Below are 17,621 nucleotides of genomic sequence, written 5' to 3'. Positions count from 1 at the left end.
ATACTAGCTTGCTTTCTTTGAGGAAAGTTGATTTTTGGAACAAAATGGAATATATAAAACAGATCTCATTGCCTCTTTATGAGATAGTTATCAACCTTCATACAGATGAGGAAACTGACACTCAGAGACATTTAAATAAAGTATCCAAGTATGTACCACATATTTAGTGCTTACTCTTATGCTGATTTACATGTGTAACCTAATTTTCCCCAGGCCACATGAATTTGTGTGGAGACCGACATCATATATATGTAGTAATTATCCCAGGTTTACCTTTGTGAGCTGTGTGATCCTGTGCAATTCAGATCATCTCTCTTTGCCTGTTTCGTCCTCCATAAAATGGAAATAATAATACACCTACCACACAGGTTGGACAGATTTAGAGTTAATTTACGTAAAGCGCTTAGAACAGTTCCTGGGACCTATGCATAGGATGCCATTATCATCTTCTCCTCTTCCTCCTTTCCTTCCTTCTTTCTTTTCCTTTTCTCCCTCCCTTCTCCCCCTCCTTGGCTCTTGCCTCTGTTGTTTATGGAGAACCTCCAGCCCCTCTCCAAGGGTCACACTTATATCTAAGGGTACCCAGTGAGGTCTCACAATGGCTCACTATCACTTTTCTCCTGGGCTTCCCCTCTAGCCTACTACATTGGTTTCTACTTCCATCAGTGCTGCTTGGGGTTTCCCACACCAGCCTTTGTGTGCAGCCATTGACACTTGTGACTAGGATGCTCTTTTTCAATACTGTAAAACATGCAGGTTCTTAAAGTGTGCTGTTCCCTGGAGCCCTCACTAAGACATTGCTGTTGCATCAACTGTGTCAATTATCACCTAAGCTCTGATGCAGCGCTCCTGCTGTCTGAGTTTCCTTTATCCTCTCACCCTATGTAATTGAGCATATATATCCATGGGGCTGGCTGAGGATCAATACCCTAAACAGCCACCACGCTGCCCTCTTCATCCCCTGGCACTCTCTCCTCCCTCATGCAGTAGCCCCCTTCCCTTGTCCTCCTTCTCTCAACTCCCCTCCCCTCCAGTACACAGGACATATGCAGCCACCTGTGAATCCCACTTGGGATCAGCAGATACCCTCCTGCAAATCACTGTCTGTCGCCTGTCTTGGTGAGCACTCTCCAATTGAATAGCAGATTGCTTGGGGTTGGAGAGTGTGTCTGAGAATTCCTCACCATCACAGCTCTTCTTGGGTGCTTCCTCTGAGCTCATTCTCACACTAAGAGTTATTGATTGACTTATCAGTTAGCATTGACAGCTCATGGCCAAACCAGAATGAGAAACCTCTTTGGGGAAAGAAATATTCATCATCTCAGGTAGGGTGACCAAGTACTCCAGTTTGTTCAGGACCATCTTGATTTTAGCACCGAAAGTCCTCTGCCTCAAGAAACCCCTCAGTCCCAGGCAAACAGGGACAACCAGTCACCTAGCACTAGGATTTCCTGGTTTGAAATATGCTCACCACCATTGCCTAGTTCCCTGTTCCCCCAGCTTGTATCGGGTCCTATAAATTAGTGGACAGAAATTCCTCCAGATTTTATCTCCTGCTGGAAAATGTTCTTGTCCTCTCAGCCTCTTCTCTCAGCTTTGTGACCTCAGTTATCACTCTTTGTGACATTTGCTTTTCTCTAATCAGCAGAGAGCCTGGCTGGAAACAGTGCTTTCAACCATGAGAAGCTGGATTTCAGATAGTGCTGGCATCTGCCTTCTGAATCTTTGTGGGATGATCAGCACTTCATACATTTTCTTTCTGTATTAGATTGTCATTCTTGGAAAGCGACAGCTGAGGAAAGTCCCCGGTACATGAGCTCCTTACACCTTATTATACTCCCACAAGCCATAATTGCTTCTTTCACGCTGACATCTTCGACCCTCCACCAGTACTTGGGCCTGGCCTGGCCTTACCATCTGCTCATGTGACATCAACATTATGGCCTCCCTCCATGCATCCCTAAATGGGGCTGGGGAAGGCAACGGAGGTGGCAAGTGTGCCAGCTGGCACCAGTGACACAAACCTAGATGGTGATGGATCATGGCTCAGGACAGGGAGGAAAAAGGGAGTATGCTGATGGCTAATTGTGTGGCATTGTCAGTGCAGTGAGGTGGATGTCTCTGCTCACAGAGGCGGAATCAACGTGTTGTTTCTGTTCCAACAGCAAATGCATCAGCTCCTTTTTAATATATGGTCACAAGAGAGTGTTCAATAGAAAAGAAATTAAAAATCAAGATAGCAATTGTTCTATTTTTGGTTCTGTGCATCTCTAAATGGAGTTATTGGGGGACTCTCCAGGGAGTTTGAGGATTGCTTGAAAATGAGAGGGGGAGTTTCTGGCTACTCAGGCCAAGAGCCAAGGCAAGTTGACTCATGCAAATGGGTCAGTTCTGTTACATGAGCTGAAGCACCCACCTACCACTACCACCCTTTGAGTTGCCTAGGTTCTCTGTTTATTACTTCATGTCCTGTAATTGATTGAGAAATTTGTTTAATTCTCTCTGAATGTTCCTCCCAGGATTAAATAAATCAGGCAACTATTCAAGATTTGTTCTACAGATTTCAAATTTAGGCATATGATGCTTTTTTGGGTTGCTATTGTTGATTTTGATGCATTTGGTATCAAGACAGTCCTGTGTTTTAAAAGTTTCTGTTCTTTGCTTTTGTATTGAGTCCTTTTCCTAAATGTATGTTTTTTTTATTTTGTTTACTTCATTTTCACTTTTCCCTTTTTTAAAACGAAGTTGTAGCACAAAAGGACCCAGTAAAATACAATATTCTTCCTCAATAGAAGAGGTTAGATGCCATTTTTTCATTTTGTTTTTTGACCAAAAGCCCCCATAGATCCTGTCAAGCAGGTATCTCCCAAGAGCTGATGAAGCCAAGAGAGAGAAATGTGTTTCCAACCAATGGATAAGATACACAAAAATCCCACATCAGCCCTGTGCAGGGGACAGAGACAACTCCAGAGGCAAAACTTCAAAACTGTTGGAATCCTGGTGTTATTTCATTTTCAGAACATTCAAGTCAGCTATCTGTGTTATTTCCCATCAGCTCACCTCAGTTGACCAGTCAAGCACAAAAGAGATAGAAACTTTGTAGCTTTGACTTTGTAAATGAGCTGCAGACAAGAGCACCCGTTATCATGGGCAGCTTTGGAGGATCTCTCTCTCAGTCTTATAGGAAACATATTTATCCAAGTTTCTTCCCTGCTGCTATAAGAAAAGCAACAGAGATGGTTGGCATGAAGGTTGGTGATTTACACATGGTACCAACAAACAACTTCAGGCATGGAGAAACACACAGTGTCCAGAGCCTATGAGGTGGTCAGAAGTTGTGATGGGGGATCCACTGGCTAGAAAATGCCAGATACTAGAAGAGCATAATCCTTGTAGAGCCAAGGACAAACCATAGGCAAGGGATAGTGAATGGAGAGTCTGGTTTGCGGCCTACCAGGAATAAAAGGAAAGGTGGTAGTGGTAGAGACAGCCCACAGGTAAAGACCTTCATATCAGATAGTTAGGCTTGAGACATACTATAACTGGGAGATAAGAAAGGCTTATGAGCCAGAGAAGAAAGGCATGCAACAGGGAAAATTGGAAAAATGGGTAAGATTCTCAATACAAATGACTCTTAAAGGAAATGATGCTTTCTGCTATGGTGAGGAGGAATTGCAGAGATACTATCCCAGACGTAGAGGCTGGGTGAGTTCCAGAGAATGGTTAAGAGTGGGGCAGAGTATAAAGGCTGTGCTTCGTTGCTGTGGCTAAAGAAATGCATAGAAAAATGCCAAACATTGCCTCTCTGCACTGGAGTTCAGCTACTTTGCCTCCCCTACCTCTCTCCCTCTTTTTGTATAGGATGCGGTTTCAATACCCTGGTACAGATAATTTTTTCCCCTGGGAGATCAGGAAATGTGGTCTTTTAGTCCTGGCTTTAACACCAACGCTCCATGAGACCTTGGATTAGTCCCAGGACTGGAATAGGAACTTTAAGCTTCCTAGACTCTGAAGAGATTATGTTTTGCCCCTCATTGCCCTATATGTACTTCCAAATAACAATTTTAAGCCATAGATATATATAGGGCTAACTTTGATACGTTTAAACAAACTACCATTTAAAAATTTTTCTTCTCCATTTTAGTTTCCCTGCTTTGTCAATGCTCAGTCTAAACAATGTTTAGTTTACTTATTGCATAATCAAGCAGTGGTCAGTTCCACTTTCTGGGCTTCATTTTTCTAATTTATGAAATAAAAGTGTTAGACAGGAAGAACTCTGAAATCTCTTCCAGCTTAAGTGTCTGTAGTCTCATAACCTCAATGACCTATTTTTTTGATCTACTTTTATTATCACTATCTTGGCATTTGGATATTTTCCAAATATGAATGGAAAAAATAATGTTGCATTTCCATATCCCCTCAGTTCCACATACCTGTTAAAAGGTATATCTAAACCTTGGTGAGTATCCCAGACATTCGGGTCAAAATGAAAGGATAATTTTGTCTCTTTTTATACCTAAAAGTGTATGAGGGCTCTATGTCTAAATAAGATATGATCATCAGCAAAGTCGTTGATTTACTGGTGGAAAGCATTTTGGAATAAAGGCAAAACCATTTTGGAAAGGGTAAAGTTAAGACTGATGTAGAATACCTGCCAGGAATTTAGGGCATAGAAATTTCGCTTAACCCTTCTCAACTCTAGGCTTTCCTGTTCAGTGCTTCGTTTATTCATGATTCACCTATCTCTAATATTTTATAAGGTAAGTCTACCTTAATATTTTATGACATTTCTCACTCATAGCTCTCACATCCACATCTTGCCAAGTCTCGTGCCACTGCCCTGAGACTTTTCACCGCTGTCCTGAATGGACACATTGCCCTGGTTCTCATGCATACTCTGAGAGGAGGGTAGCTGCGAGGGCTGGGGCTCTCCACGAGCCTGCCTGGGGTCTGCCTTTCAGATGGGAGCTGTTCATTATTTGCTGGAAGGTTTATAGAACAGATGTTACAAGGCAGACAAGCAAGCACACACTCCCACGGCACGCTGCGCCAGGCACGCACACACTCGCCAATACCAATATCAGGAGAGCTGCTGCCGGGGTGATGGAGGGAGTGTGCTCTGAGGGGCAAGGGCTGCTCCAAAGCCCTGCTAATGTCTCTGTGTGGCCATGCTGTATTTTCAGCTTGTCATCATGGCTGGGACAGTGCTGCTTGCCTACTACTTCGAATGCACTGACACTTTTCAGGTGCATATACAAGGATTCTTCTGTCAGGATGGAGACTTAATGAAGCCTTACCCAGGGACAGAGGAAGAAAGCTTCATCACCCCTCTGGTGCTCTATTGTGTGCTGGCTGCCACCCCAACTGCTATTGTAAGTACAGAAATAGACTTCCTTCTTTGTTGTCAGTTACCCAAGAATATTTCCTGTCTGCTCTTTCTGCCTTTTCCTATCTGCCTTATCAGTGGTATCCTGTTTTAGCCAAAACAGAGTGAACAGAGCTCTGCATAAAAAGTCGTTAAAATAGATCAGGTCCTTTACAGGTGGCTTTTGCTTTTTTGGTATCTGAATTTTTTAAAATATATTTTAAAACAACATGCAGATGTTCTAAATCAGCAAGTATGATTAGCTAACAGCTACTGGGCTCTTACAAAAAAAAAAATACACGGTGGGCCACATGTATTCAGAAGAGATCCTGAATGTTAGTGCTTGAGTTGACACAAAGACTAAGATCAGAGTGGAAGAGAATCCCCCAGGCCGGTGTTTCCTGCTGTTCTGATTGAACTTCCAGAGAGGCCAGAGATGAGAGAAATTACTTGACCCGAAGTTTATTGTGATTCATTCTTGATGGCTCTGTTCACATTATATCACATTCAATTAAGTTGCAATTTTACCTTTGTTTATTTCATTTCCTTTCTCAGGAGGGAAAAATCTGGCCAGGCAACCTCTAGGGAAATTGCTTAAGAGTGTAAAGACAGTTTAATTTTAAAAATGATATTTTTGGGGAGTTTTAAAGTAAATCTTTCTTTGTCTAAACATGCTATAAGGTCAGATTAGTTGGGATGTAATCTCAGTTCCCATTCCCCCCTCTCTCTTCTAATAGCTTTCTCCCCCAGCCCTCCCTCCTCCCCTACCTGCTCTCTACCCTGTCTTTGAGGGGCAGTAATAAAGGTACTGACAGTCATTCTAAGGAATACACTGACTGCTCAGACATTCGGTTCAAATGTTATTTTCTGTTTTGCTTGCTTTAAGATGAGAAATGGAATAGACCTTTGGAGAGAGAACAGGGACATGATAAGTTCCTTTGGATCATTGATCCCAGGCTCAATAAAGCTCCCCCTTCAATGACAAGACTATGTATGCTATAGGGATTAAGGTCAGAACTGAAGAGCTGCAACATGATGTATCTGAGTGGCTAAAAACACAAACTTTGCAGCCCAACATACCTGGATTCACATCCTTTGGCCAAGGCACCTTACTGTTCCTTCCCATGCAAGATGAGGACAATTGGCTACTTATTTCATGAGTTGTTGGGAAGCTTAGAAATGACTTTAGTACAATGTGTGGCATGTACTAAGTGCTAAAGAGTAGGGAATCAAAAAACCTGGCTAGAAAACTGTTCTTTGCCTTCTTCGGGGTCACAGACCAACTCCCTTCATCTGAAGAGGATGAAATTCCACTGAGAACCCTCATAAGACCTTTTCTGTCTGGTTTTAGACTGATATTATACTTGCCAGATCAAACCAGGGTTTTGTATGGAATGGTTTGATGGTGGCTCTACCTGAAGGCAGTGGACTCAGTCTGGAATCAGATCCTGGTTTCTTCCTGTCTCATAAGCATGTCATTTTCCTATGTACTCAGATATCCATCCCCGAGTGACTCAGTGAATTACTAGAATATTATTCTCTATTCTTCCCCATCCTAGAAAATATTTATTTTTGCCAAGGTTCTCCTATAGTTACTTTTTGTAAATATAAAATTTTAATGGAACAAAATCTCTTAGGGAAATTAAGTAATAAAGATTACGAAAGCAGAAAATTAGAATCAGACAATAGAATTGATAAATAAGATGTGCAACCCTAGCTAGTCTAAAAAATGGAGAAGTAAAAAAGTTAAGGAAAAAAAATATAACCAAAAGTACATAAAAATATAATGTAGATTTTTTAAAGGTTTAAATTATGTGTACAATTCTATGCCAATAAATGCTTAAAACCTCAAAACTGATAATCTATGAAAAGATGATTTGCTAACAATGAAATAAAAAATTTACAAAAGGGATGTGGCAAAGCTGAATAGATGAGTGAGACTAGAATAAAATTTTAAACATGCCTAAAATTTATCTAAAAAGAACTCGTACTAGGGACATGTAGCTGTGGAATAAGTTCCTTCAAACTTTTGAGGAATTAAAAAGTCCCAAACTATATGAAATGTTCCAGAGCCCAAAAATAAATGGAAAGCTTTTCAACCCATACTTAAAAACAAGAAAATTATAGATTTCAAACACTTAGAAAGTAAGTCCACATAAATACCCACAAAAGCACTCTTAATAGTAATAATCTCACTTAGAAGTGCTAATGTTATCATATAAAAAGGATTAGATTTGTCTACCTAAAAATAAGTTTCTATCAAAAGAAAATTAAAAAGATGAACTTCTTGAATAAAAATGAAGAATAGACAATTAACAAAACACTTAATAGTCCGTGTGCATATAAACATTTCTAAACTCATCAGTAATCAAAGAAAAATATTTTTAAAGGATACAGCATTTTCCCCATATAAAATTGGCAAACGTTTTAAAGGAACACAGTCCATGTTGTCAAAGAGCCTTGTATTAAGTCATTAACTCCATTCCCTGGATTTATGTCAAGAAAATGATCAGCATTTTATACAAATACAAAGATTTGTGTATAGGAATGTTTATGTCAGTACACAATACTAGAGGATATTATGAGGCAGTTATGTTTTTGAAATACCTTAAGTAGTGCTGGAACATGTTTATGATTTAATGTTAGGATTTTTTTTAAGGCCACAACATTGTATATAGTTGTGGGTAAAATCTTTTTCCCTTCTATGAGAGAATCTGAACTTCTTTTGATTTTCTGACTCTGTTTCCCGAGAAAAACAAGGAAGATGGTAACATATCAAGTATGTCCCCAGGCAAAATTGACCCCTAATTGGTGAATTTCATCGGTTCACAGAGAACTGTTATTACCTGAGAGAGTGCCGTGCCATGATTTCACTGCAGTGACTCTGGTAACTTGGCATGTCCACTGTAGGACCCTGGAAACTATGCCTATGGCGTTGGTACACCAGATATTGACTCTTATACATCATGTGTCATTTAAGCCAGGGTGACTCCTGCATCTGCTGATACAGATGTAGTCCCCATGTACCTGAGCTGTACCGCTCTGCTGGACCACTGCAAGGACACATGCTGAAGACAAGTGGGTACTGCTGCCCTGTTGGCAAGCTGTGTTCTTTCCAAGTGGACCAGTACCAAATGTAGCCTGAGTTACAACCTAAGGAGATACCTTGTGGGTGTTGCAAGTAAAATCTGAAATTTATAATTATATAAAAGGAATAGAAAGAAACAAAACATTTTTAACTATTATTCTCTGAATGCTAATGTTAATTTTTTTCTCTTCTTTCATACTTTTACACGTGTCTTTCCAAATTCTCTGTGACTGTATATTATTTTTAAACCAAAAGAAATATTTCTAAAATGAACTGTATACTCCAGTTCTTTTGGCAATAATTATGAAGTGACAAAACTTTAATACACTTGAAAATGCCAATTCTAATAAAAACACATGCAGCCAAAAAGCAAAAATAGAAAAAAATAAGACTTTACAGTTTTCTCTTCTCTATGGGCAAAAGTGATGATAGGTCTCATTTCATTCTAAGATTTTCAGCAGAAATTCTTCTCCAGGCTACATTTTTCTTCCATTGATTCATTTTCCCCAAATGACACAAATTGAAGTGCAGGACAAATGCTCCAGTGGGAAGCCAAGGGGATGTGGACAGTGGACTGGGCATTATGAACCTAGAGTTCTACTCTAGCTGTCAATTATGAAACCCTGATTCAACCTTTCCATTCCTCTGCTTCTCTGGGTAAAAAAAATATGACCAATACTGACAAGCCTCCAAAATACGTGCTAAGGAATATTCCATAAATGATGATGATAAGAATAACACATTTTAACTTATAGCCTGCCTTATCCTCACAACAACCCAGTGAGATAGGAAAGGGATATCCCAAAGAACATAGAGAAAGCGTGTGGTCCAATTTTCTTCATTTTTAATTGGTAACAGAGACTCAACAAGGTTAAATGATTTGCTGAGGTTTCCAGCTAATTCTGCACGATTGCACAAATAGCTACGCATTCGGTTCCACTGATTTTCCTCCCATATGAGGGACATTGCCAGGAACCGGGGCTAATTACAGTTGATGGGTTAATAACAGAGAGTGGTGTGGCCTGGCGACCCTGCTGATGGTGCCTGATCTTCCCTCAAGACCAACAATAAATGAGCAGCAGCAGGACAGAAAGCAGAACTCTTCTGGTGCTCAGGGAAATTTCCTGGGAGCAAGGAGCTATGCTCACCTCCTTCTGCCCCATCCTGGTGAGGTATGGCTTGTCCCAAAGCAGCCTTTGTTGGCTCACAAATCCCAAATGCCCACCTCAGCACACACCCTTGCTTCTGAGTGTGCATCCTTCATTCTCATGATACAGTCATCTTTGCTCAGGTGTGGTCTGACAAGAGGCAGGGGTCTCACTCATGGCTCTGCCCCCAGTAATTGACCCTTAGTAAGTTATGTTCCCTCTGTGGATTCAGTTTCCTCATCTCTGTGTGAAAGAAGGAGGTTAGGCTAAATGTTTTTTAAGATCCTTCTAGTTCTCACATTCTGTGAGAACTAGAAAAGGAACATTCTGATTGGAAGGCTCCAAATGTTAGATTCTTAATTCCCAAGTCACAACTTTCTCTTTGGAGTTCAGTTTGGTACCTCTCTGTCTGGTCGACTGTTTCACAGAACTGCTGGAGTTTTTGTTTGTTTGTTTGTTTGTTTGTTTTATTCCTCTTTAAAACCATTTCATGAAGTCAGGAGTCCTTTGGGTGATTTGTGTGACACTAACTAATAGCAAGTTTCAAGGAAGTAACTCAACCTGGATTCATCCTTGGTTTTTTGTGCATCCTCAAGCACATTAACCATGAAAGAACCTAGCACCCTACACTGCTGTGTGTTTCTGCAGATGGGCATTAACAAGCCCATTCACAACTGCAGGGACACACAAGAAAGGCATGAGGGAAAAGACTTTGCTCTGCATTTGACCTGTCATCTCTTATTTCTCCTTTTATGCTTTGCTGTCAGAAAAGATCAGCATCATACTGAGATAAGGCCACATGGGATAAACCGCAAAGGGCCAAAGCCATTGCTGTCCCAGATCTTTAGGAAAGGTTAGAGCGTCGGGAATTTACTGTGTCCAGAACCATTTAGCCAAAAGTGGCGCCCTGTGATTCAAAGAAATCTGCAGTGTGTGTTCTGACCACCTGGAAACGCTGGCTAACTACTGCCTCGAGCCTTCTGAATAAACTCATATACTCGGAGTCAAAGGAAGAGAGCCTGTTTGGATAAGAGGATTTACTCAGCAGAGAATCTGATTTGCCCTTATTTTATCTTAGTCTCAGCGGCACAAGGCATGAGAAAATGGCTATTAAAGCTTTTTTCTTGGCCTTACAACGAAGTGACAGAGGAGTATTTAGTATTGAAGTAGCAGAACATTTGACTCTCAGCCCAAGAATTGAAATAGCTCGGAGTTTGCATGCAAGTGTGCACGCTTGCATATAGAAGACTCATCTAGAATTTCCTAGGAGAGGAAGAGACAAACACAGTTTAATAGAAAGGCACAATTTGGAGGAAATTGCAAATCTTCATTTGGGGGTTTCTGGGCCTTAAGCTCTTCCAGCAAATGTAAAAGCCCAAAGCACAGTGCAGATCACAAAGTGGGCTCTCACTAATGCAAGAATGCAAGTCTGTTGGCTGGCTGAGGAGGGGCGCAGCTGCCGCAGCAAAGGAGACATTGTAGGGCCTTGTATCCCTCATGATCTGCCTCTTCCAGGCATTGAACAATCTCATCTGTTGAGACTCCTTTTAACATTTTATAATTCACATCTTTCCCCCTTTGCTACATTATCACATGACTTCCTTTTTAAAAAAATTTTTTCCCATGACTACATTTTTTTTGTTGTTGCCAATATACATGAGCTTTACAATTTACATTTTTTCCTGGGATGGATTTACAGATATCCCCATTAATTGTTTTAGATTTTCAAGAAAACTTAAAGGAAAAAAATCCATTTTCCCAGTTTCTGCCCATACCGCAGATGCGTGCTCCAAATCTCCTTTAGAGATTGTTTTTCCCCTGACACCATTCCACAAGGAGACACTCTTTCTACCTTCAAGATGCCTCTTCTAGTGATTGGTGACTAGATGATTGTGTTATGGAGCTTGATAATCTGAATCTTGAAAAGAATATTTTTTTGTCTAAAAATATGTGATGGATGTGATTGTCAGTTTACTTGGTGATGCATTTTACTCTTTACTGAGAGCAGTATTTTAGCTAAATCATTTTACATTCTCATTTCTCTTTTATCCATTGTTCAGGGGAACAAAAAAGAATAAGAGAACACTGTGTTTTGGAAATGTATGGTACTACCTTGGTGTGCTGTATTTTACATCAAGTGTCAACTAAAGACACCTTCTGAATGGGTGACGTGGCCTCTGGAGTAAGACCAGTAGGGAGGCTCCAGTTTACAAAACTCTTATTATCCCAGTTACTGAATGGTTTTCAAAATGCCCCCCTCCAAATGGCCTTAGTTCCATTTAAACCTTGAACTTTGAAAGTCATAGGAAGTGTCTAGAGCTGAATTCCATCATTTACACCTAGGTATGATAAAACAGAAGTCAAGAGCTCTTGAACCAACCAAAGCTCAGCAAGTAAGCAGACCAGAACCTCTCTACAGATCTGAGGTTGTCAACAGAACAGCAATCAGGAAAGATCAAAGCACAGCATGAGGACATTTACAGTTAGGGCTGGCATCAGAGTCTGTATGGTAGATTTTAAATAAAATCTACAACACAAACTACGTCTAGGCCAGGCACAGTGGCTTATGCCTGTAATCCCAACATTTTGGGAGGCTGAGGCAGGAAGAGTGCTTGAGGCCATGAATTTAAGACCAGCCTGGGCAACATAGCAAGACCCCATCACTACAAAAAATTAGCCAGGTGTGTTTGCATGTACTTGCACTTCTAACTACTCAGGGGGCTGACACAGGAGAATCTCCTGAGCCCAGTAATTTGAGGTTACAGTGAGCTATGATGATGTCACTATACTCTAGCCTAGACAACAGAGTGAGACCCTGTCTCAAAGGGAGGGAAAAAAACCCAGTTAGGGGTATTACTAGCTGAGCAGGAATTACACCATGTTTCCTTACTCTAGGACTAAGCATGATGGCTTCTTTTTCCTATTTCAGCACACATTCTTCCCTGGATGGACCAGGAAGTGAAGACAGCAAACATTAATTGAATATCTATAGATGCTTTTACATACATTTTTTTAATCTTCTAAACTACTTTCTGATGTAGTCATTACCTTCAAGTTCAAATCATTAAACAGGAAAAACTGAGGTTCAAAAAGTTTCCATTACTTGCCCAAAGTCATGCATCAAGAAATGAGAGAGCTGGGATTTCAACTACAAAGCCCACAGGAAACAACAACAGCTTTGATATTGCCAAGTACTAGAGTCACAACGAGCATACATATGAACTCAAAATATGTATTCTAGGAATTCTAAATGACCTGATTAATGGCAACCACCCATAAACATGCAGTGAAGTCCTCTTAGAATATAAAATCATAATACATCTTCCAGTGATTAGTTTTTTTCATGGTCTATATTTTGAAATCTTAAAACTGTCCTCTAATTTTTTGTCATCTGTATCGGTTATTTATTGCTTATCATTAACTCCTATAAAATATTTGTGAAGGGGAGAGATGGAACAAGGTAGCAGAATAAGATTTTCCAGTGATCATAACTAACTCCCTCCCACACAGAGAGAAATACCTATTTAAACAAGTATCTACACAGAAAGATACCTTCATAAGGGCTAAGGAAACCAGGTGAGATATCCAAGTAACTGATTGTAAAAACATAACAAGAAAAGACACATTGAAGAGAGTTTTACGTTACCTGCATCACTCCTTCCCCAACCCTAGGCATCACAGTATAGCAAGAGATACCATACACTTTGGTGAAAAGAGAGCAGGACTTTGCCTTGGACCCCAACACTGGGCCCACCACAGTAAAACTCAGCAAGGGGCAGGCAGGCCCCCACAGCCCCAGACTTCAGGACTCTGAGGCAGACCCCATCTCTGGTCTATATCACCCCCAGCCTGACGTCAGCATCCCCAGGATATGGGCAGGCTTCAGTGGTTCCAGGCTTTGGGTGCACCCCAGCTCTGCAGTAACCCTGGGCTTCAGAGACATACTAGATGAGCTGACTGTTGAAAGACTTCCCCAGACAAAGCCAATCTGCAAAGACTGGAGTAAATATCTGCTTCTTCAAATGCACAGCCACAAGGATCAAGAACAGTTAGGGTAACATGATGTTACCAAAGGGACAAAATAAAGCACCAGTAAAGTAACTAACCCCAAAGAAGTCAAGAGTATGAATTGCCTGAAAAAGAATTCAAAATAACTATTTTAAGGCAGTTCAGTGAACTTCAATACAGAGAAAAAAATTCAATAAAATGAAGAAAACAATAAGTGACTAGAATGAAAAATTTAACAGAGATTGAAATAATAAAAACAAATTCAAGAGCTAAAAAATACCATGAACAAAATGAAAAATGTGGTAGAGAGAACACCAACAGAACTGATCAAACAGAAGAATCTGTGAACTCAAATACAGGTTATTTGAAAATATATAGTTAGAGGAGAAAAAATAATGAAAAAGAATAGAGAAAGCTTACAGGATTTATAGGACAGCATCAAGAAGCAGCAAATGTTAGAGTCATAGAAGTTAAAGAAGGAGAAGAGAAAGACAAAGGGTAGAAAGTTTATTTTAAAAAGTAACAGCAGAAAAATTTTCAAACCTGGAGAAAGATATAAATACTCAGGTACATGAAGGTCAAAGTTTTCCAATCAGATTTAATCCAAACCGTCAAAAGTCAAAGACAAAGCAAGGGTCCTGAAAGCAGCAAGAGGGAAGAAGCAAATAACATATAATGGAGCTTCAAAATAGCTATCAGCAGATTTCTCAGCAGAATATGTACAGATTAGGAAAGAATAGGATGATATATTCAAAGTGCTAAAGGAAAAAAATGCCAACCAAGAGTAATGTACCCAGCAAAAATATCCTTTAGTAATGATAGAAAGATAAAGACTTTCTCAGACAAAACCTGAGGGAGTTCATCACCACCAGACCTGTCTTACAAGAAATGCTGAAAGAAAAGGATGCTAAAGAGTAACATGAAAACATTTGAAAGTATAAAACTCACTGGTAAAAGTAAGTACACAATCAAATTTAGAATATTATAATACTGTAATGGTGGTGAATAAATCACTTATAACTTTAGTATGAGGTTAAAAGACAAAACTATTAAAAATAATAACTACAATAATTTGTTGAGAGATGAAATCTAAAAAGATGTAAATTATGACATCAAATTCAAAATGTGTGTGTAGGGAAGTGGAGTAAAAGTGTAGAGATTTTCTTTATTTGTTATCAAAATTAAGTTGTTATCAGCTTAAAAGAACCTGTTATGACTGTATTTATTTTAAGCCTCATGGTAACCACAAAACATAAACTTATAGTAGATATTTAAAAAATAAAAAGCAAGGAATCCAAACATACCATTAGAGAAAATCACTTTACCACAAAGGAAGAGAGGAAGAAAGAAACAAATGATCTACAAAACAACTAGACAGTAATAATAAAATGACAGCAGTAAGTCAATTACCCTTAGTGTTACTGGATTAATGGTGCAATCAAAAGATAGAATGGATAAACGGATGAAAAAACAAGACCCAACGATATGCTGCCTACAAAAGACTTGCTTCACCTGTAAGTACACACATAAAGTGAAGGGTTGGAAAAATATATGCAAATAGAAACCAAAAGAGCAGGAGTAGCTATACTTAGATAAAATAGAGTTTAAGTCAAAAGCTGTAAAAAGAGACAAAGACAGTTATAATAAAGAGATCAATTAAGCAAGAGGATATAACAATTTTAAACATATATGAACCCAAATCATAGCACCTAAATATATAAAGTAAATATTAATAGATTAAAAAAAAATCAATAAGGAAACAACAGAGTTAAGCTACATGCTAGACCAAATGGACTAACAAATATATACAGAACATTTCGCCCAACAGCTGCAGAATATACATTGTTCTAAGTGCACATGGAACATTATTCAGGATATATCATATGTTAAGTACAATAAAAGTCTTAAATTTAAGATCATATCAAGTGTCTTTTCTGACCATAATTGTATAAAACTAAAAATCAATAACAAGAGATATGCTAGAAATTTCACAAACACATAGAAATTAAACAACATGCTCTTGAACAACCAATGGGTCAATGAAAAAATTAAATGGGAAATTTAAATATTTCTTGAGGAAAAAAAATAGAAATACAACATATTAGAACTTGTGGGATACGGAAAAAGCAGTTCTAAAAAAGATGGTAACATCAATAAAGGCCTACATCAAAAAAAGAAAAATCTAATATCACACCTCAAGGAACTAGAAAAATAAGAACAAGCTAAGCCCAAAGTTATTAGAAGGATGGAAATAATATAGATCAGAGAAGAAATAAAGACTAGAAAAACAATAGAAAAGATCAATGAAGAGTTGATGTTTTTAAAAGATAAAATCAATAAATCTTTAGCTAGACTAAAAAAATGAAGACTTATAAATAAAATCAAAGATGAGAAAAAGAGACATTACAACTGATACCATAGAAATACAAAGGATCATAAGAGACTATTATGAATAACTATATGCTGACAAATTGGGTAACCTAGAAGAAAAAGATAAGTTCCTGGACACATGAAACCTACCAAGATTGAAATTAAGAATAAATAGAAAATGTGAATAGACCAATAATGAGTAAGGATATTGAATCAGTAATAAAAAGTCTCCTATCAAATAAAAGCCCAGGACCTGATGGCTTCACTAATCAATTCTACCAAACATTTAAAGAAAAACTGCTATCAATTCTTTTCAAATTCTTTCAAAGAATTGAAGAAGAGGGGCTACTTCCAAACTCATTTTACAGGCCAAAATTACATGTCCTTGTCTAATACCAAAGACAAAGGACACTACAAAAACAGAAAACTGCAGATCAATTTCCCTGATGAACACAGATAAAAAAATCCTCAACAAAATACTAACAAACAAAATTCAGTAGCCCATTAAAAAGATCCTTCACCATAATTGAGTTGGATTCATCCCAAGGAGGAAAGGATGGTTCCATATATGCAAATCAGCAAATTTAATACATCATATTAACAGAATGAGGAACAAAAAACATATGACCACTTCAATAAATGCATAAAAAGAACTTGACAAAATTCATTATTTCAAGATTTAAGAAAAAACCTCATCAAATTAGGTATAAAGGAATATACCTCAACACAATAAAGGCCCTATGTGATAAACTCATAGCTAACATCATACTCAATAAGAAAAAGGTTTTTCTTGAAGATCTGGAATAAGAAAACAATGCCCACTGTCACCACTTCTATTCAACATAGTACTGGAAGTCCTAGCCAGAATAGTTAGGCAAGAGAAAGAAAGAAAAGGTATCCAAACTGGAAAGGAAAAAGTTAAATTGTCCCTGTTTGCACGTGACATGATCCTATATATAGAAAACCCTAAAGACACCACCAAAAAACTGTTAGAAATAATAAACAAGCTCAGTAAAGTTGCAGGATGGCTTTAAGACATCGTATTATACTCAATATGTACAATTTTATCTTTCAACTCGATATGTATGATTTTATCTCCAATTCTTAAAAAAGGAAGAAATGCAGCCTAAAAGATAACACACCAAACTGATGCATTGTGTTTGAGGGTTATATTTGCTGTTTGTATTTCCTTGGTTAAAAGATAACTTTTTCACAATAGAACAGTTATCATTACTTAAAGCATATTCACTGTTATGCAAAGTTATATGTCAGTTGGGACTGTAGCTAGCATAGTTGGGGGATGAGAGATGCACCAATGGAATGCATTTGCAGTTCATTCATTGCCAGATCTAGTTTGGCCTTGACCACCTCTCACTGGAGGATACTCTCATTTGCCATGAGTATTACGACGTATGTTCGCCAACAATCAGAAAGGCCAAAATAGGCACAGCAACCAGGCCCAAACACATGGAGAGTACTGCATGCCCCAGCTGCTCTCTGAGCAGAGTAATAGATTGAGGCAGAGTGATGTAGCAAAGGTGCAGATGGAAGAGCCCAGACACTGCCAAAACCAAAGCCACAAATCTGCCATCATGCACCACATGGCATCTGATGTGAGCTGAAAGCTTGGCAGAAAGAGGAA

At 38.8% G+C, this 17,621-nt stretch overlaps 1 protein-coding gene and 1 long non-coding RNA gene across 5 annotated transcripts in view; one reads left to right on the top strand and one right to left on the bottom strand.

The window, feature by feature from the left end:
- Positions 1 to 17,621, bottom strand: part of LOC123645830 — an 88,037-nt gene that overhangs the window by 23,164 nt on the left and 47,252 nt on the right. The window lies entirely within an intron of this gene.
- PLPPR1 (phospholipid phosphatase related 1) overlaps positions 1 to 17,621 on the top strand; it is a 252,267-nt gene that overhangs the window by 198,229 nt on the left and 36,417 nt on the right. For both annotated transcript variants that reach the window (XM_045562315.1, XM_045562314.1), the window contains one exon: positions 5,184 to 5,372. In XM_045562315.1, the coding sequence (XP_045418271.1) occupies positions 5,184 to 5,372 (189 nt within the window). The remainder of the gene's footprint in view (positions 1 to 5,183; positions 5,373 to 17,621) is intronic.

Source organism: Lemur catta, chromosome 10, assembly GCF_020740605.2.
Source record: "Lemur catta isolate mLemCat1 chromosome 10, mLemCat1.pri, whole genome shotgun sequence".
NCBI classification, from domain to species: Eukaryota; Metazoa; Chordata; class Mammalia; order Primates; family Lemuridae; genus Lemur; species Lemur catta.
Note: the sequence above shows the minus strand (reverse complement) of the source record. Positions and strands in the feature narration are given on the sequence as shown.